At 42.1% G+C, this 21,170-nt stretch overlaps 1 protein-coding gene across 6 annotated transcripts in view; it reads right to left on the reverse strand.

The window, feature by feature from the left end:
• The window catches only part of tsc1a (TSC complex subunit 1a), a 59,982-nt gene that overhangs the window by 35,373 nt on the left and 3,439 nt on the right, over window positions 1–21,170 (reverse strand). For 5 of the 6 annotated variants that reach the window (XM_041999018.1, XM_041999015.1, XM_041999016.1 and 2 more), the window contains exons 1-6: window positions 14,000–14,053; window positions 10,219–10,328; window positions 10,046–10,149; window positions 9,817–9,969; window positions 9,599–9,743; window positions 9,367–9,521 (exon numbers count right to left, since the gene is read on the reverse strand). In XM_041999018.1, the coding sequence (XP_041854952.1) occupies window positions 9,367–9,521; window positions 9,599–9,743; window positions 9,817–9,969; window positions 10,046–10,149; window positions 10,219–10,327 (666 nt within the window). In that variant the 5' untranslated portion in view covers window position 10,328; window positions 14,000–14,053. Of the gene's footprint in view, window positions 1–9,366; window positions 9,522–9,598; window positions 9,744–9,816; window positions 9,970–10,045; window positions 10,150–10,218; window positions 10,329–13,999; window positions 14,054–21,170 lie in introns of those variants that run through there. The other variant, XM_041999014.1, reaches the window with a different exon arrangement.

Consider the following 21,170-nt stretch of genomic DNA (forward strand, 5'->3'; position numbering starts at 1 on the left):
TCTTCTGGGTACTTTTACACCAGAGAAGAGCTTTTGAACATTAGGACAACAACACCAGTGGATCTATTTCCAGTTTTTGTCGTATCGACGGCAGATTTAATACAGACCTTGATCCGGAGAGTGAGACGTCGAAAGAGAGGGAAGCGAGCTGGTGTGCTCGTGCGACTACGGCGACGTGGATTACGCACGCCCTTACCTGGAATTTTCCTGTCCAATGTGCGCTCACTTAGGAATAAAATAGACGAACTAGCACTGATGAGGAGCACGAACAGAGACTTTTATTTATCCTGTGTTTTGTGCTTTACGGAGACGTGGCTGTGTGAGGAGGTCCCGGACTGCGCGTTACAGCTGGAGGGATTCCATCTTCTCCGCGCGGACAGACAAGCAGCTCTCTCCGGCAAGGCAACAGGTGGAGGTGTCTGCTTCTACATCAACAGTGGCTGGTGTACGGACATGACAGTGATCGCTCAGCACTGTTCTCCCTCTCTGGAATATTTTTTCATTCACTGTAAACCGTTTTACTCTCCGCGGGAGTTTGCCTCATTCATACTGGCCGCTGTTTACATCGTGCCAGACGCGGACGTGCACGTAGCTCAGTGTGCACTTGCGGACCAGATACTGTGCATGGAGCGGACATACCCGGACTCTCTCATCATTGTTCTTGGGGACTTTAATAAAGCCAACTTGAGCCAAGAACTTCCCAAATATAAGCAGTACATTAAATGCCCGACCAGAGAGGAGAACACATTGGACCATTGTTACAGCACGATCAGCGGAGCTTATCACGCAGTGCCCCGCGCTGCACTCGGTCTTTCTGATCACGAAATGATCCACCTGATCCCCGCGTACAGGCAGAGGCTGAAACTCTCCAAACCGGTGGTGAGGACAATAAAACAGTGGACCAGCGAGGCTGTGGAGGAGCTCCGCACGTGTTTGGAGACTACAGACTGGGACTCAATGAGGGCTGCCACGGACAGTTTGGATGAGTATACGGACACTGTGACCTCATATATCCACTTCTGCGAGGACAGCATTATACCATCACGCACCAGGGTGAGTTTCAACAATGACAAACCCTGGTTTACTCCTAAACTCAAACAGCTGTGGCTAGAAAAGAGGGAGGCCTTCAGGAGTGGGAACAAAGACTGCTACAAAGAGGCTAAATACAGGTTTAGCAGGGAAGTGGACACTGTTAGATCACAGCACTCTGAGAATATGCGACAGGAAATCTCAGAGAACGACCCGGCCTCAGCGTGGAGAAGACTTAGGCAAATGACCAACTACAAGCCCAAAACCCCCCACTCCACTGACGACCTGCGAACAGCCAACCTCTTAAATGGATTCTACTGTCGCTTTGATGGACCATCAGGCAGCCCTCACACCTCCACCAGCCCCAGTCCCAACAACAACAAAGACTCTTACCCCCCCTCCTACCCCGCCTCAGAGGAGAATGCATCATCAAGGACTTCCACAACGCCCCCCTCCTTCCCCACCCCCACAACCTTTTCCATTGGGGAAGAGCAGGTGAAGAAGCAGTTCGAACGTGTGAACCCCCGGAAAGCCCCCGGCCCAGACGGTGTCTCTCCAGCCACCTTGAGACACTGTGCAAACGAGCTGGCCCCAGTGTTTACGGACATTTTCAGTGCCTCACTGGAGGCGTGTCACGTGCCGGACTGCTTCAAAAATTCCACTATAGTTCCTGTCCCCAAGAAGCCAAGGATCACTGGACTTAATGACTACAGACCTGTGGCACTGACCTCTGTGGTCATGAAGTCATTTGAGCGCCTGGTTCTGTCCCACCTCAAATCCCTCACGGCCCCCCTCCTGGATCCCCTGCAGTTCGCCTACAGAGCCAACAGGTCTGTAGACGACGCCATCAACATAGCCCTGCACTTCATCCTGCAGCATCTGGACTCACCGGGAACCTACGCCAGGATCCTGTTCGTGGACTTCAGCTCTGCCTTCAATACCATCCTCCCAGACCTCCTCCAAAACAAGCTGTCCCAGATGAACGTGCCTGATCCCATCTGCAGGTGGATCACTGACTTCCTGACGGGCAGGAGGCAGCACGTGAGGCTGGGGAAGAACATCTCGGCCTCCCGGACCATCAGCACTGGCACCCCCCAAGGCTGTGTACTTTCTCCTATGCTCTTCTCCCTGTACACCAACTGCTGCACCTCGAGCCACCAGTCTGTCAAACTTATTAAGTTTGCGGACGACACCACCGTTATTGGACTCATCTCTGACGGGGATGAGTCTGCCTACAGGATGGAGGTTGAACGTCTGGTGTCCTGGTGCAGCTACAACAACCTGGAGCTGAATGCCCAGAAGACAGTGGAGATTATTGTGAACTTTAGGAAGCACACAGCCCCACTCCCCTCCATCATCCTGACTGACATCCCCATCACCACTGTGGACTCATTCCGCTTCCTGGGTACCACCATCACCCAGGACCTCAAGTGGGAGCCCACCATCACCTCTGTCATCAAGAAGGCCCAGCAGAGGATGTACTTCCTGAGGCAGTTGAAGAAATTCAACCTGCCAACAAAGACAATGGTGCAGTTCTACACAGCCATCATTGAGTCCATCCTCACTTCTTCCATCACCGTGTGGTACGCTGGAGCCACCACCAGGGACGTACAGAGGCTACAGCGTATCGTGCGCTCTGCTGAGAAGGTGATCGGCTGTACTCTCCCATCTCTCCAGAACCTGTACGCCTCCAGGACACTGGGCCGTGCGGGCCGGATCGCAGCCGACCCTTCTCATCCTGGTCATGGACTTTTTGAGCCACTCCCCTCAGGCAGGAGGCTACGGTCCATCCGGACCAGAACCTCTCGCCACAAGAAGAGTTTCTACCCCTCTGCTGTTGGACTCATGAACAAGAACTCTAGGCCATAAACGCTCTGTCTCAGTCACAGGACCTGTGCTTCATGCAAAAAGAGACAAACATACCAAAGCTACTTTACTGTCACTTTAGCATACTTTCTGGATTATGCTCTAATTCCATACCCATCCTGTATATTTTGTAATTTTGTGTTAAAGTGTAGAGACTTTATTTTGTTTTAAAATTTTTATTTTATATTTATTGCATGCTTAAACTTATAACTTATATTGTTTTTATGTCTGCACCAAGTACCGCAGCATTTTCCTAATGATGTGAACCTGTTCACTCATATGGCAATAAAAAACCTTTCTGATTCTGATTCTGATTCTGAAAGTAAAGGGGCCGAATAATACTGCTCGCCCCACTTTTCAGTTTTTTATTTGTTATAAAAGTTTAAATTATCCAATAAATTTCGTTCCACTTCACGATTGTGTCCCACTTGTTGTTGATTCTTGACTAAAAATTTAAAGTTTATATCTTTATGTTTGAAGCCTGAAATGTGGCGAAAGGTTGCAAGGTTCAAGGGGGCCGAATACTTTCGCAAGGCACTGTATATACATATACACACACACACACACACACACTCAAGTATAAAAAACTACGGAAATCATAAATTAAGAGAGATATTCTGGTTTCATGGTTCTATAGAATTAACCTACAGTGCACATGGAGCTGATCATTATTCCTATAGTTTGTTAAATATGTGGCAGAATTATCAGCATGTGACTCAAAGTGGTGCATAACTGAAATGCATCACCATGAGGTCAGCCTTGTTACACTTTGTCAACTAAAACATTTCAATTAGTGTTTCTTAAAAATCATGAAACTATCATGAAACTAAGCAGCATTACCCTGCTTCCACATCACATCTTGGAGAGATAAACAAAATCCAAGACAAAGTTCTGCATCCTGATGTAGATCTTTATGTGCTCTAACTAGTCATCTCAGCTGAGGCAGCATCTGATCACATGGATTTACCAGAGGCCACCAATGAGTTAGAATATTACCAACCAATAAGTGACTACTTTAAAAGAGGATAATTATAAAATGATTATAATAAGCAAACTTTGGTGGCAATAAAAAAACAGACTATTATCTTGTGTCTGGAGTCACTGTGTGAAGTATAACAAGCGCACCCTGGAGAAAGCGGGGGCGATCAGCTGATCTGACGGACACACCCTGGGACGCCGAAAAGGGGGGTAAAGGGGGAGGATTCTAGGGGCCCATGATTGACAGGAGCCCAGAAGGGGCCCTCAATGAATTATAATACTAACAAGATGATGTAATACTCAATGATAAACTTACAATCATGCAAACATTTTAGTTTAAGTTTTCTTTGTTTTGGAAATATTTCTGAACACCCCCCCTCTATATTTCCCTTAAATGGTTCAGTCCACCTGCTCCACCAGCTGCAGAGCAGCACAACAGACAGACAGCGAGCGAGTGGATGCCTAAAAATCAGGAAGTTTAAAAAGAAAAGAAAAAGCTAAGACTGGAGAGGGAACAGAGGGGTGGACAGTACGTCACCCAGTTCTTTCAGAGGTGAGGTGGTCGGTTAGTTCGTCTGACGGAAAGTTGTGGAACATCAGCTTGTTGGCTCTTCTAAGCTTTGTCCATTTAAGCTAGCTCACTTTGCTCCATATTAGCTCAAATTCCTGAAGGAAACTCATTTCACTGTTTTAGTCAAATAATCTACGCAGGTAAACGATTAGCAAGCTGCAAAAAAACATCAAGCATGCTCGAACAGACAAGAGAGCAGCCGAAGCAGATGCTGCCAGATCCCCCAACCACCTGAACATGTCCAGTTAGACCCTGAGATAAGAGGCGAGCAGCTAAGTCTTGAATTAATAGATTATTGTGGAGAAAAAAACATGATATAATAGAAAAAATGGTTCTGAATTATTAATAGTAAATAAAACTAGTTTGTATTTATTTTAGACTGATTTGAATGGTTCTCAGCTGTCTCTGTAACATAGGTCAGGTCAGTAGTTTGGACTCATCCTGCTTTGCAGTAGGAACATTTCTAGAGCAGCAGACTGGGTGACGGCTTTCAATCCAACCAGAGAAATATTTACATTTCCTATATACCAGAAGATTAACTAGCAACAACCATATAGCATCATATATGTTCCCCCACTAATCTAAAGCTTCACCTGTGAGTCTACAGATGTGGAGATAAATTAGACTTCATGTGTTGCTACATGAGGAGACGATGACGTGGAGGATTGGTAGTCAGATCAGTTTCTCTTCACATTGTTGGTGAAATGACTGAAAACACCTTTAAGTAAAATAAATAGAGGGAGGCCACCAGACATAAGGATTGTGATGCTGTTACACATGATATTACATGATTGGAGATACTATATAATAGAACAGCTGATAGAACAGAAAGCTGGACTTCAAGACTTGATAAGTGGTTTTCCAGGGAAAAAGCTCGACGTTGGCTCTTGGTGAAAAACGCTGAGTAAGGACAGTGATGGTAAATGAGACTGCAAGCATGACTCAGCAATGATGTACCTTTACGTCTCCTTGATATCTTATTACACAAAGTTCTACCTTTTAAAATGTGATTATTTAACTTTAAAGACGCTCCCAGCCGTTGTTTGGTTGTAAATCTCCACAGAGGTTTGCTTGTGACCGTTTTACATTCAGTTCATATATCAGGGTTCCTACAGCTTAAAGCAAGTTAAATTTAAGACTTTTTTAGACTTTTTAATGCCATTTGAAAATAAATTTAAGACCAACTTCCCAATTAACAAAAGTGGGGGAAAAACACCACATCAATTACAAGTGGTTAGGGACAATTTCACACAAATGTTTATTTTAACATAAAACATGACTTTTTGTTCCTGTGAAAAACTTCATTTTGAAAAACATAACACTTTCCAGAGCTGAAGACAGAGAGAAAACAATACATAAAATTCCAAACTTGCTGATGTAGGCCGTCTTGTCGGAACCGCATGCAAACGAGTAGGTAATGTCGGAGTCTGGGAACATTGCACGAAATAAGTCTCCAACTCCCTCATTAGACTTGAACGATCGGTGTTTTGTCACGGTGTTCAGAGACCACAGTACCTCTGCTTTCAGTGTAGGCGTACACCCGAACTTTGTCCGGAGATGTGGTGCTGCTGTCCCAGTTGTTGATATCGGTAGTGCGGGTGGAGGCATGGTGGAGACGAGAGGAGAACAGAACTGGGAAATACCTGGCGTATGCAGTTGGCAGCTCGATTTTGACGCTTTGTGTTCCCGCTGTGCATGTGGGACTCCACTGCCTCGAAAATACACCGTGCCTCGTACACATTGCCTGGTACCGCTTTCAGCCATGAAGAAAAATCCTGGTCGGACAGACAATTTTCGTTGAATTTACACTTTCCCATGATGTAGTTCAAAGTTGCTACATTAACAACGTGCATCTGCTCTTAGAGTTAGAGACGCTGCAACCACGTCACTGTTTTGTTGGTTCCACCATCATGTTCGCTTCATCAGAGACATTCGGTACATTTTAAATAAAATTAATGTTACCATTTATTTTTAGATTTGAGACTAATTTCAATTATAAAATCCAACTAATTATGTGTAAACATTTTTAAGACTTTGAAAGATCAATTTAAGACATTTTAATGCCAATTAAGGCCTTAATTTTAGATTGATGAATTCAATGCCTTTTAAGACTTTTTAAGGATCCGCGGGAACCCTGTATAAAACAATAAACCATGCGAGGTCCTAGTTTCTGTTTCTGAGCCTCATTTATTTTACCATTTGTTTCTGATTTAGTGATAATGATGCTTGCAATATAATAAATCATAAAAAAATGAGCGGCCATTTTGTTTTTGATGGCATTTTAGCTGAGATTTGATTAGTTTCTCCATAGATTATAAATGCATTTCATTTTCATGGAAGAGGTTATTTTGTATTTAAGTTTTGTATTTGTAATTTGTTTTGTAATTATCATGAGATAATTAATTAAGTGCATAAAAAAGAGAGATGGGTTTTTAAATATAAAGTATCCGTCTTGCAGCAAATAATTGAATCTATTGAACTTCATTGTATTTTTAGTGCTTCCCTACCAAGTAGCCTGTCATGGTTTTCTTTTAATTTCTTTTCTTTTAATGCTATTTTGATGGTCACTTCAGTTTCTTTTCATGGGGCCCAAAATCTCTAGCAGCACCCCTGGACACACCCACAGCAACGGAGCGTCACCGCAGCCTCTCTCAAGAATACCGATGAAGGACGCCTGTGATCAATCAGCCGGCTGGCTTCTTCCACCTCAGCTTCGTCCTCCGTCCTTGCTGGAGCTTGTTACTAGCTAACTGGACTTTCCTCCTTGGTCAAAATGAATGACTCCTAGAATTTAAGAAAACGCATATATTTACATCAGCAGTGATTATTACAATGACCTGTGTGTGTGTGTGAAGTGCAACGCTTCACTTAACCTGCTTGAAAATGTGTTTAGCCCCTTACAACACAAAGTAATTGAAAACGCTTTTTATCAGTGCAGCAGAAGTCAGGCAGCGACTGAGCTACACAGCGTTTTATTTACAGTCTCAGTGTAGATCGAAGGCTTATACCGACTTCTTTTATTAAAACAGTCTGAAGTACATCAGCTGCTCTCTGAATCACGCTCTTGGGGTTCGGCAGTGATGCGACCGCACACACACCAGTACGAACACACAGGTGAGCAGACGTCCACCTGAACATCACATACACGTGTTTACTCCACCAGGAGCTGAAACACTCGCTCTCCATCGAGGAACAACCGGAGTTTTTCTCTCTGTGCGTGTTTGTTGATGCACGTCCCGGGAGCGCGCACGGCTGAATCTGCCGTCATTTTCATTTCTACGTCGTTTTACGGCTTGAAATGGATTCTTCACAGGCTGATTTCTGAGATCTGAACTTTATGAATATGTGGACACTGAAACAAACAGTTTAACCAGTTTCTTTTTTTCTGTCCTTAGTTTTTTCCACCGCGTTTCCATTGTAAAGTTTCTTGTGCAGAGGAACCGTTAAATTTGTGTTGGTTTCTCGAAGGCCTGCAGTCATTTATGGAAAGTTTGTCAGCATGGGAATTTGTGACGTGACTTCACAGCAAGCTGTCATATGAGCTTTAAAGGATTTAGTCATTCCCACATGTGTCATGTTAACACAGTAATGCTGTAACGGGTTCGTTACCTGTTCATGAATAAATAACTCAGCAGGTTATTAAGCCCTCCCACGGCTGTAAACCTGGGGGAAAGCTGTACTACCAACACCAATAATAATAATATTTATAATAAAAGAGTAAATAATATAAAAATAGATTAATTACTTTGCTATTGGCCAGCAGGTCCTATACTGTCAAGTGTCCCATGAGACCTCGGGTACCTTGAATGAACCTGTCCCTCATCCCAGAAACGAACGTGGACTCCACTGGGTTCAAACTGTCGTCAGACATCAGGACGAAGGCTCCGTTGTTCAGCGGAGAGATTAATTCGGTGTTAATATGAAGTGCTCGGCCAGACTGGGCTATGTCCTGCGACTCCGTCGTTGGTCTTGTTCGACGTGTTTGGTAACGTGTCCGTAGCCCTGCAGCTCTCAGGGTCGGGGAGCAGCCAAACGTCGTTTGGAGGTCGACTTCAGTCCATGTTGCTGCTGAACTTGTCTCAGTGTGTCTGCGAGGTACATAAACCCGACGGCCCAGACGTCAACACAGAGGGAGGTCACTGTTTCTCTTTAAGGTGACGACATGCTTTGCTGGTTGCTCATGTGCCTCCAAAACCTCGATCCTCATCCGTCTCAGTTTGATGTTCTACACCGAGCTTCAAACGGGTTCTCCACTGGTGTCAACCAAGCCGAGAACGAGCCTTTGTCCAGACGTGTAATTTTACATTTACACTTTCCCAGTTTACTCACCGAATCCACTAAATTCTCAGGTCACTGTCAGCTAGATTTCTTTCACGTGAAAATAAAGGCTTCCTGTGTGCTGGGCTAAATGTTTCCCAATCATTTCTCCTCGCAAACTGTCTAAGTTTTAAGGTTTTAAATGCGTATTTGCAAATTCAAGACTTTTTAAAACCTCGCGAGAACCGTGTTTAACGTCCTTTCTGCCTGCGGTTGTAACACTATTAGCTAGAGGACGTTTGACAGACAGCTCGTTCAGCAACCCAAGTGAGAGGAAAAATATCCAAGAGCAGAAGTTATTAGAACAGAGAATGTGTCTGAGTGTGAGGGAAAGAGACCAAGCTGGAACGCAGGAGATTTTAACCTGCAACCCTAAACTTGAGAAGAGGAGCGGAGTTTTGAAAGGAAGACGATGTATCTGAGAGCAAGAAGGGACTTTTAGAGTGTGAGAGCAGAGTTTAGAGAGAGAACAACATATTTGAGCATGAAACCAAGAAATCTTTCTCTCAAATCAAATAGTTATGCTCTTGATTAAAGATGGAAATACCCCCATACCCGGAAGGTGTCCAGGTCCAGAACCTCTATGAATCAGCATGTTCACGGACCTTCACCACTTCCTGGAAGGTGTCCAGGTTCTCCTTCATGCTGTAGTGCAGCCTCAGGTAGGACATGAAGTTGCAGGGGAACATCCCGTACAGACGGTGGAACAGAGAGTACACACCTGCCTGGAGGTGGACCACGTAGACCATGGGCACACGACCTGCAGGGGACAATGAGCAGCCAATCAGAACTGAGATCAGTGATTGATCGTTTTGTCTAAAGCAAACAGAATGTTACCAGGGTTCTTGTAGCTCCAAGATGCCAGGCGGCCAAACACGTCAAAGAAGTCGTAGATGTGTTGTTTCCCAGCCTGGGGGATCATGGGTAAGAGAGTGATGAGGACCAGGACTCCGGTGATCAGGAACACCACATCATTGTCAGTCTGAAGACAACAATAAACTGATCAATAAAAGTGATGCTATCTGAAGGGAGTGAGATGTGGATGTGGTTTGGACCTTGAGGAAGCGCAGCAGGGCCGGCAGCAGCGGCGACTGGCTGATGTGATGGACCCAAGGAGGCTGCTTCCCGATCAGGTGACCCAGCAGGGTGACAGCAGCCAGTCTGGATCCAGGTCTGCTCAGAGACTCGTTCAGCTTCTCCAGCAGGGTCTGACCAGGGAGGGTGGTCCAACATGATTCAGAACCACACACACCAACACCTAAACACCTGTCGCAAGCTGCTCACCTTGTGATGAGGCTCCCTGATGGAGGACAGGAGGAGCACTGCCTGCGAGGAGGAGGAGTCCAGGTAATGATCCACCAGAGAGGAGAGGACGATGCCTCCCCTGTCTATGAGCAGAAGCTCGGTCAGGACGAGGAAGAGGACAGGTGGAGACACACAGAGACAGGTGGACTCACCTGTACTCAGCCGCTGGTGGACTGCGGCTCTCATTTGCTCCGCCTCCTGCAGATCAGAGCTGTCCAATGACAGCAGGAGTTCAGCGATACTCACCTGCTCCCTGGACATGCTGATATACACACAAACACACACACATTTAAAATGTACCCACAAGCTGAACTTCTAAAACCCAGAACCCTCAGAGAGAAGTTCAGACACCCAACCAACTCCTCGTTAAGAAGGACGTTCACTCAAAGATCTAGTCGGCCTGTAATCCATCCCAGAGAACCTCCGTCTAAACTTTAATTTCTTCTTCTTGTATCGGTGCAGGTCTTATTTAATGTCATATAGTCATTTTTTTGGCCAAGCAAACACCATTTCATCACAAAGTTGTGCGATACAATGAAAAGTCATTTATAATAAGACACTCTTTTAATATACAAGCATAAGAACAGTGAAAGCTTCAAAAAGTTCTTACTTCTGTTTTCAGACCACAAGGATGTAAAGGAAAATCAAAGGTAAGTGGTTATTGTGTTACAGCAAAATTTTGTAGATCAAAACACACCTCATGACAACGGGGGGGGGGGGGGGGGGGGGGGGGGGGGGGGGGGTGGGGGGGGGGGGGGGGGGGGGGGGGGGGGGGGGGGGGGGGGGGGGGGGGGCTACAGTCATGGGTAGATGTTAATTCGAGTGATTGGTAAAACTTTATGAGGATTTTTTGCAACCAACTTCTGCATTTGTGAAAACGGGATGCACCACTTCGTTCCGGTTTGGAATCCGGTGTTTTGATAGCGGGAGAAAGTAGCGGAAAGCAGCAGCAATGATGATGGCATGGAATATGCCGGGCGACATCTAAAACTCTGCCATCAAAGTGGATAAGGCGTTTAAGCTGCAGGCCTCATCCCACATCTGCAACCACAAAGCCAAAGCTTATGTGGCAGCAAAGCATCAACTTCGTAATTTTGTTCCCTTATTTCATGAGATTTATCGTAGCCGACTGAAAATGTCATGACTCCGTGCTGATGACTTTCTTGATATAACTCACACATGATCATAATGCTGGCTGCGTGTTGCTTTTCTCCTGCGGTATCAGACACGGTGACCAGCATCATGGCTGACGGTCACAGAGAGGGATAGGCTGGGTCCGCTTCAGGTCCAGGTCTCACCTGGACAGTATTCATCGGCCTCTCAACTTTAGGAAACAGCAGACCACGCAGTGAATATGACATAAGGGTGCTGACCTTTGTCTCACTATCAGCTCTGTTGTGTTTCTTCAGCGTAACGCTGATGTTAAGATTTTTTACTGAACTGGCAGAATCAAATGCAACATGAAACACTAGAGAAACGTCTGGAAGGTTTAACTCTACTTAGTTTATTCCCAAAAAGTTTTAACCGGTAAATTTAATATCAGATACTAGTACTCAAGTGACATTTCTTCAAATGAGTTAGGCATCTACCAAAGTAATACTTTCAGCTCTTCTCAAATACTCCCTGTGGGCAGCTGTGGACGCTAAGACGTGACAAAGCTGCCGTATTGTGAGAGGCTTGGTGCATTCAACGTTCAGTATTATTCTTCTACTTGTGCCAAGATCTGCTCACAGAATTATAAATAACTGACTATAAACCTTTTATTCTCATGTAGGGCTGAAACTAATGACTATTCTGATGGTTGATTAGTCACCAACTATTAAAATGACTAGTTGACCCATCGGATTATGTATCTCATGATTATTAAATGGATCTTATTTCACTTTCAGCTTTGAAAACTTGCATGAGGTTGTTATGTATGTAGGCCTGTCGCGATAAGCAATAAGTCAATTAATTGGACGGTAAGAAAATTAGCGTGATAAGTTTGCCGGCCGCGATAATCGACCCCCCCGCACACACACACACTTACACACACTTTACAATAGACTGTGTATGACAACAAGTTTCACCATGGAGTATTTTGACTGGACGCTCTGGTTTCTTGTGGATCTCTCTCGTGTCATACTTGACAGCAGCACGTTGTAGCACGAGACCGTGGTGGAGCACCTGTGCGAGCCAGTACGCCGTATTTGGCGCATTTAAGTGGCGTCTCGCGCTAAACCTCCGATTGTCATGCTGAAATATGTAAATAAGTGGAATGGAGAAATAATAGCTGCGAACACCTCATTTATTGTTTCGCTGCTCCCCACATGCAGGCAGAACACACACATGTTGCCTACCTACGACGTCAGTACAAAGCACCCACTTCCTGGTCTACCGTAATAACCCCTGTAATGCGCAGGCACATTACACAAAGAGAGTCAGCCTACATACTACCGTATATGACAAAATACACATCAAGTGGGGAGATATTTCAGCTTTCCAAACGATGCACAGTATATATATAATTTTCTTTTTTTTATATATATATATTTTTTACAGGTAATTTTGTTACAGAACAGACTATTATCCATCATACTTATTGTGTTTGGTTTTCATTCATTGTTAATGAGACTGAGAGTCCGTTCTATTTATGGTTTTTGTTTTGTTGTTTAAAATGTCTTCCAGTTCCAGTGTAAAATGTTCTTTAGAAATTAAAGTTTATTGATCTTTGAAAGGGTGGCATTGTCATTATATTAGTTGAAAATGTTCTCAAAATGACAACATTATAACTTTGTGCGATATTATCGTTTATCGCGATAATTTGAGAAAATTTATCGCCCAGCAAAATTTGTTATCGTGACAGAATATATGTAATTCTGCCATTCCTCCTCTTTAAATGTACGAGCATTGCAGACGTACTTCCGTGGTATACAAGATTCGCTTTGCAAATCTCACATGTATTTAAATTTATTTTGTAAGTTTAGAGTGAAGTTATTTCAGACTTTTGAAGTCCTCTGCCATCATTTTGTTCCGTGGTCGGCAGCCATATTTTTCCCCTGGCGGACTTTAGTGCGCATGTGCAACTCAACAAAGATAAGAAAAATCAACTAATCGATGCAGCCCTGTTCTCATGTCCTCCAACCCTGGTCAGTATCACGAGGTCAGCCTGTCCCATACAGGAAAGCTCATGACCCGTTAGGTGGTTTGGGGCACTTCTATCTGATTCAGATACTCAGAATCTGTATCTATCAATATCAGTATTATATCAATACCTGTCACTGAGTGAGTTTCTCTCTGTAAAAATGTCTACATGTATGTGTAGATGGAGCTTCTGGATTCCAACCCCGCTGTCCTCATTTGGTGCTATTGTGTACCCTTGCTCTGCTTTTTTAAACGGTGCATTATTCAGAACTGAACCTGAAGGTTGTACCCTCCCTCCACACCTGGAGAACGTATCCCCGAACTATTTCCTGTTCTTTTTTTCCTGCCTTATTTTTGCATTTTATTTTGTATTTTGCCAAACTTGATAATAAATAAAAAAATATGACACTTGATTTGATTTGTAGTAAATCAGTAATATTGATTAATATAGTATATCAATAATCATAACAGCTGATTTATAATAATATTGAACTTGATTAACTGATCAATATAATAATAATAATAATAACCATTATTACTATTATTTTATTCATCAGTTAAACAGCTGTTCATCGTCTCGCGGAGGCACGTCACGCCCGTTATGCAGTTGATGGCACCCTTCAGGTTGAAAACAGCTAAGCTAAGCTAACAGGCTAACATCATGTCCAGCGGAGTGCTGCTGTGCTGACAGCGCGGCACGCGCTGGTGTGTTACCGCCTTAAGTCGGCGCGTGAGAAGCGAGCGAAACCGGGCCATGAAGCAGACAGAAGAACCGCGCTAAAAGTTGCGCTGAGAAACTCTTGGAGTTACCTTCAGACCTGTTGATTCCGGTGTGGAAGCGAAACACGTCAGGCTACAGCAAGCCCCGCCCACCGCGGTAACCTGACACCTCCAGCTGTCAATCAAACCCGTTAGCTGTTCAGGGCCAAAGGACGCGGTGGGAAAACAGAACTTCTAGGAGATAAACTTTTGTTTATTTTTCTGCTCTGGTTGTCGTTTAGGAAACTTACAAATGCTTCATTGATCGGGTATAATTTCAGAGATACAGATTGTGTTCTTGTGGGTCAAAAAGGAGAAAACGTCTCAGAATCTACATCCAAGACTGCTATAAAACTTCATTGATCAGTCTGAGGTTTCATAATAAGTGATCAGACTGATTAGAGGAATGTTTGTGAAATTTTTCCCCCCAGGCTGAGATCGATATAAGATAACATTAGAAAATAAATAAATAAAACCATCTCCAGTGATCCTGTAATGTGTTCAGGTGCTGGCTGTGGCTCTGCTGACCCTGCATATCTACAACAGCTGTCTCGTCTGCGCTGGCGGCCATCTTTCCACAGTCAGCTCACTCACGCATAACCATGATATGTACACGTAGATGTCGCCTCTGACGCTGCTGTCCATAGGAACGATGGGTCAACGCGGCCGCCATCTTGGGCCGGGGTAAGCCGCGTCTACTTCCTGCATTTGTCAACAGAGGCAGAGGTCTATCAATGATTAAAATCACCATAATTCGCAGAATTTTCAACCGATTTCAATTTGTTTGGTTTATTAGAAAAGTCACACAAATTTATAATACAACAGATCATTATTTTTACTATTATTTTTATTTTATATTGTACACTTACACATTTTCAGACACACACCCACATGCAAACTGAATTTTTCTACAATCCTCAGAGAAATGATGATGGTGATGCTCATATATGGAGTTATATTTAAAATACGAGTAATATAAAATATAAATAAATAAAATATAAAGGAATGTTTTAAAAACTTTAAAAATGAAAAACACCCATTTAAAAAAAAGATTGCCTAAATTAAAAATTTACCAAAATACCCTCAAAATGAAATACCTCAGTTAAAGTTGCATCTGTTCCTCTCGCCATTTTAATACAAAATAAAGAACCCAAATTTACCTCTGATGTGACAAGCCCAACAAGTAATCAATTTGATAAAGGTACCAAAGAACACATCACCAATATAAAACAGACGTGTTTTTTAAACACAATGTCAAAGAAAACAAAATAAACAGAGAATTCAAGACCAGAGAAATTTGTACCAGTACTTCTATGTTATAATCACCATTGAGAGAGGAGGTTGTGTTAGTGAAATATTATGATTACATGAGAAATTGTCATGACACTGACTTTGCAAAGATGGTCAGGAAAATTAAAAATGGATGGTTTCGCTCCTTCCTTTAAACCAGTTTACTGTCCAGTCCTGTTAAAGTACTCTGGGTTAAAATGAGGCTGCAGACGACTGAACGGTCCTTCGGTACAAAGTCTCTCCTCCTGAGTGCTGCTACCCATGCTGCCTCCTACATTTATCTTCTGGAAACCTACAAAACATCCATCTGAACATCACTCAGTTCTCATTTCTTCTCTAGCTGCAGGTCAGTAGTTAAAGTTCATGTTAGCGCCATGAAACTGATTTGATAGATAATGCTGAAATGACCTACTTATATGAAGTGGCTGATGGCCACTTAAATCATCTTACTGTAATCAATGGGCCCATTATATATATATATATATACACACACACACACACATATATATATATGTATATATAATTAGAATTACTACATGTTTAGTTAAAACGTATAATAATTAAAATTATTTTATTATATTAGTAATATTTATTTTATCATAACACATTATAATACTTTATTCGCATTCTCTTCAGTGTCTGTAAAATCTTGGACATAAAAGTGAGATTTTTTTGTAAAACAAAATAGGTAGAAGATTTACACATTTACATCCAGGAACCCTGTACAGAGAACTACACTGTGGAGATATTCACATGGAGACACACAAACAACCTAAAAAACATGGCTTGGCTAAAACCCTTTGAGCAGGACTGTGTTGCTGAGCTTCTGGTGCATTTTGTTTCTTTGGAAGCTAAGTGGAGCCATCTTGGCGATGTGGTGCAGTCTTAGTTTAAACCAGAGAACAGCTAATGTCAGCAGCACGGTGGTGACTGTCTACGCCGTACTGTGTGCAGCCGATGTGCTCCTCCAGCAAAACCTCATCCTCCGACCCGACCGTCTTCCGTACCAGGTACAGGACCACCAGCAGTCTGGTGGCTGTGATTGGCTGGAACCTGCTGATGTCTGGAGAAGGCGGCGCTCTGCTGCTCTGATCTGATCGTCTGCGGTACTGTGCGGGCTGCGAAGGCGCACAACTCAAGGAAATGACGTCAGTGCAATGAACGCGCGCCAAACACAACAACGATGTGTTGTGGTGCTGCCTCAGACAGTCCTGACTTGTATACAGCTTTTGCACCAAAATGTGCGGCTTTTACAACACAGTATCGCACTACTACCAGCCACAGCAGGAGCAAGCAGATATGGAGAACAGCGTTTGTCAGATGCTACGAGGACCACTTTGAACAAGGACGAGAAGTGCAACCAGAAGAAAGTATTGGGTCCGACCAGGAAGATGCAGCACTTTGTGGCATAATTTCGTAAACAGCGCTGTCGTGAACAACGAATGGAGAGAAAACTTTAGAATGTCCAAACCCTCTATTGTTGGTTTGACTGACCAACTCCAGCTGTACATCAAACGGCAATCCATGAATATGAGGTCTTCAATTGATCCTACGAAGCGGACTGCAATAATACCTGAGCGACGAGAGAAGGCTACGGAAGACAGCTAACGCGTTTGGTGTGTCACAACAGGCTGTGTCTAGTATTGTTCGAGAAACGTGCAAAGTGATCGCCACCCACCTTTGTCCAAAAAACATCTCGCTACCGACCACTGAGCCCGAGGTGGAGGAGCTAGTGATGGGTTTCCAACAAGCCCATGGCATACCACAACGTTTTGGTGCAGTTGATGGCACCCACATCGAAATCAAACAGCCACACACACACAAATGGGGGTATTTTCCTATCTTGAATCAAGAGCATAATTGTTTGCTTTGAGAGCAAGATTTCTGGTTTTCATGCTCAAATATCGTCGTTCTCTCTCTCAAAACTCTGCTCTCACACTCAGAAAGTCCCTCCTACATTCAGATATATTGTTCTTCCTTTCAAAACTCTGCTCAGACTTGGTCTCTTTCCCTCACACTCACACACTTTCTCTGCTCTCAAAACTTCTGCTCTTGTATATTTTTCCTCTCTCTTGGGTTGCTGAACGAGCTGTCTGTCAAACCTCCTCCAGCCAACAGAATACGAGATAAATGGAGAAACTAGTCCTCACCTTCTTCAGGGTGCGCTTGTTTTACTTCACACAGTGACTCCACACTCTTAGTCCAGATTTTGTTTGAACATAAACTTTTTAGTAGTGGCTAATTATCATTTTATGTTTTGTATAACAGCATCTCATTAATAAAACAAGTTGTTTCTAAGTTCTAAGTAAGTTCTAAGTTTATTGTCATGTGTATATCAAAGGTCAACGGAAGAACTAAACAGTATGAGTAAATCTAAGGGAATTAGTTCAAACTTCTAGAGGCTTTAAAGAAATTTTGATAAGTAAACTAATAGTACTTTGACTTTGTGAAAACACTTAAAGCTGTGTTTGGCAACTAGCGGCTTGCAAGCTGCCAATATCTAGCCCACCAGATTACATTGATAAAATAAAAACCATAATAATAAAAAATAAAAGATATTCTACTATTTATTAAACACCCACTTACGTCAGTCCCATCACTTATGCAATGTTTGAATGAATAAGGTGAGATTTCCGGATATAAAATCAGTCAAAACAAATCAGAGGCGATGATGATATCAGGGACTTGGCCTGAACAGTTAAATGAATTAGTGTCTTTTCACTGGTCTAATCAAGGATTTAGATACTTAGGAATTATACTTACACCATGTCCCACAAAACTATTTGACGCCAATTACAATAAATTAATTAAAGAAATAAAAAAAGATCTGATTCGCTGGGAAGTCCTCCCCCTCTCACTATTAGGTAGAGCTGAGACCATAAGAATGAATTTACTCCCTCGTCTTCTATTTGTGTTTCAGTCTCTACCAATAAAAGTCCCAGTTTCTACTTTCAAATTGTTAAATAAATTAATTTCCCAGTTTATTTGGCAAAACAAGAGACCTAGAATAAGACTTAAATCACTCTTCCTGGCAAAAGACAAGGGAGGTCTTGGCTTGCCAAATTTGAAACATTACTATTGGGCAGCTCAATTAACGGCAGTAGTGGCTTAGATTAGAGGAGACGAGGAAGTAAGATGGACCCAGATAGAGCAGAGTGAAACTAGGGGTATACCGTTGTCAATCTTGCCTTTTATGAACACTAAACTTATTAATAAAATAAAACTGGGAAATGAATGGATAAAGCACACACTGAAGGTGTGGACTGATGTGAGGAAAAAACTAGAAAACCAGGGATCACTTTCATGTGCCATGCCCATAGTGGGCAATGTAGAGTTTCCACCTTCTACTTGGGACCATGGATTTAGAAGATGGGCCACCAGAGGCCTCACCACACTCGACCAACAGTTTGAGGGAACAGATCTTAAATCTTTTACTCAGCTTCAAGAACAGTTTAATCTCCCATCAAATGATTTGTATAGATACCTTCAAATTAGGCACTACATTATGAAACACAAAGAGAGAGAGAGACTTTTTAAGGAACCTGATGAAATAGAACAATATTTTATTACTATTGCACAAAAGAACTTCCCCACAAAAAAACATGTTTCCCATATTTACGAGGATCATGCCTGACACTTATCAAAATACCTTGAACTTTAAGGAAAAATGGGAACTAGAGTTGAATACCATAATAACGGACTATTTATGGCACAATATATGTCTAGAGAGCCACAAAGGAACCAATAGTCAATTATGGAAAGAATTTGCTTGGAAAAGAAAAATCCGATACTTCAATACTCCCCATGTTTTTTCTAACTATGTAAAAGACCACTCAGTGGCACTGTGTTGGAGGAAATGTGGGAAAATAGGGGACCACACACATATCTTTTGGGACTGTCCAGTGATCCAAACATATTGGAAGGATGTTCAGCAAGAAATTGAAAGAATTGCACAAGTGAAGGTTCCACCGAATCCCTTGCTCTTTGTATTGGGTGCCATACCAAGGGAAAACTATACTGCCAATCAGAGATACATATTACACATAATGTTATTGATTGCTAATAAAATGATGACTGTAAATTGGAGAGATGTAAAACCAACAACAATACTTCAATGGAAACAAAGACTCAAACAAGTTTACATAATGGAACAGATGACTGAATGTTTACAAATGAAGATGGACATTTTCAACCAAACATGGCACCGTGTTAAAACAAACCTGGCTGGTGGACTGAAATAGTTCGGTTGTTGATCTTTACTATATGGGAAACTATTTTGTCCCTGCTGTCATGTAATCTATCTAATCTATTTTACTTTGTATGTACATGTGTACAGGTATGTATGTATATGTATGTGTATACATAGGTATATTTTATTTTTATTATTATTTATTTCCCCTCTCATTTTATGTCTAATGTCAAGGAATGTTCAGTTTTACAATGTAAAAATTCTAAAATAAAAAGTTAAAAAATAAATAAATAAATAAAAAATGAATAAATAAAAAAGTTAACTTACCTGCACTCTAATCCTGGATTAGTTGAGTTCACTAGAAATTTTTGTGGAAATCTGTTGCCTTAAACCATTCTAATTTTTACAAATGCTGAAACATGTCAAGTTTTATCAACACCAATTTACTTAAAGCCATTAGTTCACTTATCTAGATTTCTTTAAAGCCTCTAGAAGTTTGAACCCTTGATGTACCCAGAGTGGCAGCACTGAGTACACTCTCATTGACTCCCGTGTAGAAAACACAGCGCCGCACTTCTGTGTTACTGGAGACGTTCAATAGTTCAAACACCGGATCAGACTGCGTTCGTCGCCAGTGCTTTCATTCGTTTTCAGAGGGAAGTTGATGCAAGATCAGTCTTATAAGTCACGAAAATGCATGTACATTCTGTCATATGTCCTGCAATGAAATAATTATGTATGTTCAATAAGTTTTTGTTTAAATCTATTTGTGTTTGATGTTATAGATATTGTCCTTTCACCTCATGGCCTCCCAGCTTTTTTGTTTAGTTCGAATAAGTGTGGTCACAGTCTTGTTTTATTTATTTCAGTGTACTGATCAAGTGTTATTCATAGATTCATAGAATTTTATGTTGAGTGTGACTTCGGTTAGTGAAAACATATTATCACGGTGTTCTCATGTTGCTGGTTACGTGTAGCCCAGAGATGACATTTCAGAGTCCTGTGTTGTATTTTAGGGTGAACAGTTTTTCATGTACTGGGGAGTTTAATGTGTAGTAGCAGGGAAAACTCAGGAGTTTGTAACGCTTTTCATGAATTCTCTATTACATATAACAGAAAATCACAGAGCTCCTGTTAGGTAATTATCCAGAGCTTACTGACTTTTATCCACTAAATTTTATTTAAAATGTTTAAATGTTTATTAAAACTGCCTTGTCCCCTTCTGCTTGCCATGTTCCACCAATAACTGAGTAGTAATCACCTAAATGTATTCCTAATTAACTTATATTTCACTGATTCACTCTGCATCTTTATTCACTCACTATCACTGTTTTATCTTCCCTCTTTCCTCTTCATCACGTTTTCACACATACGTGTTCACTTCATATTAACTCATTTTCTACCCTTACAACTGCTCTACATTCATGTTCTTTAGTTGATTTAGCCATTACTGACATTTCTTTTTAAAAATTCTTTATTCAGGAGCAGCAGGCAGAAACACTGACATCCATCAGTTTGTCATTTTTCCTTCCCCAAGGTTTATTTTTATTATTTCATTATGCAAACTGAAACTGGTTTATTTACTTTATTGTCTTATGTCATTAAAAGTTTGCTTTTTAAAGGTTTAACTTGTTTCTTGTCCTGTCGGTGCCAGTCCCAGTGAGTTTTTACTTAAACCAGGTTGTTACTCAGTGAGACTTTTCCTTTTACATTCAAAGCAAAGCAACTACAGCACAATTCAAC

Source organism: Melanotaenia boesemani, chromosome 11 (genome assembly GCF_017639745.1).
Source record: "Melanotaenia boesemani isolate fMelBoe1 chromosome 11, fMelBoe1.pri, whole genome shotgun sequence".
Taxonomy (NCBI): domain Eukaryota; kingdom Metazoa; phylum Chordata; class Actinopteri; order Atheriniformes; family Melanotaeniidae; genus Melanotaenia; species Melanotaenia boesemani.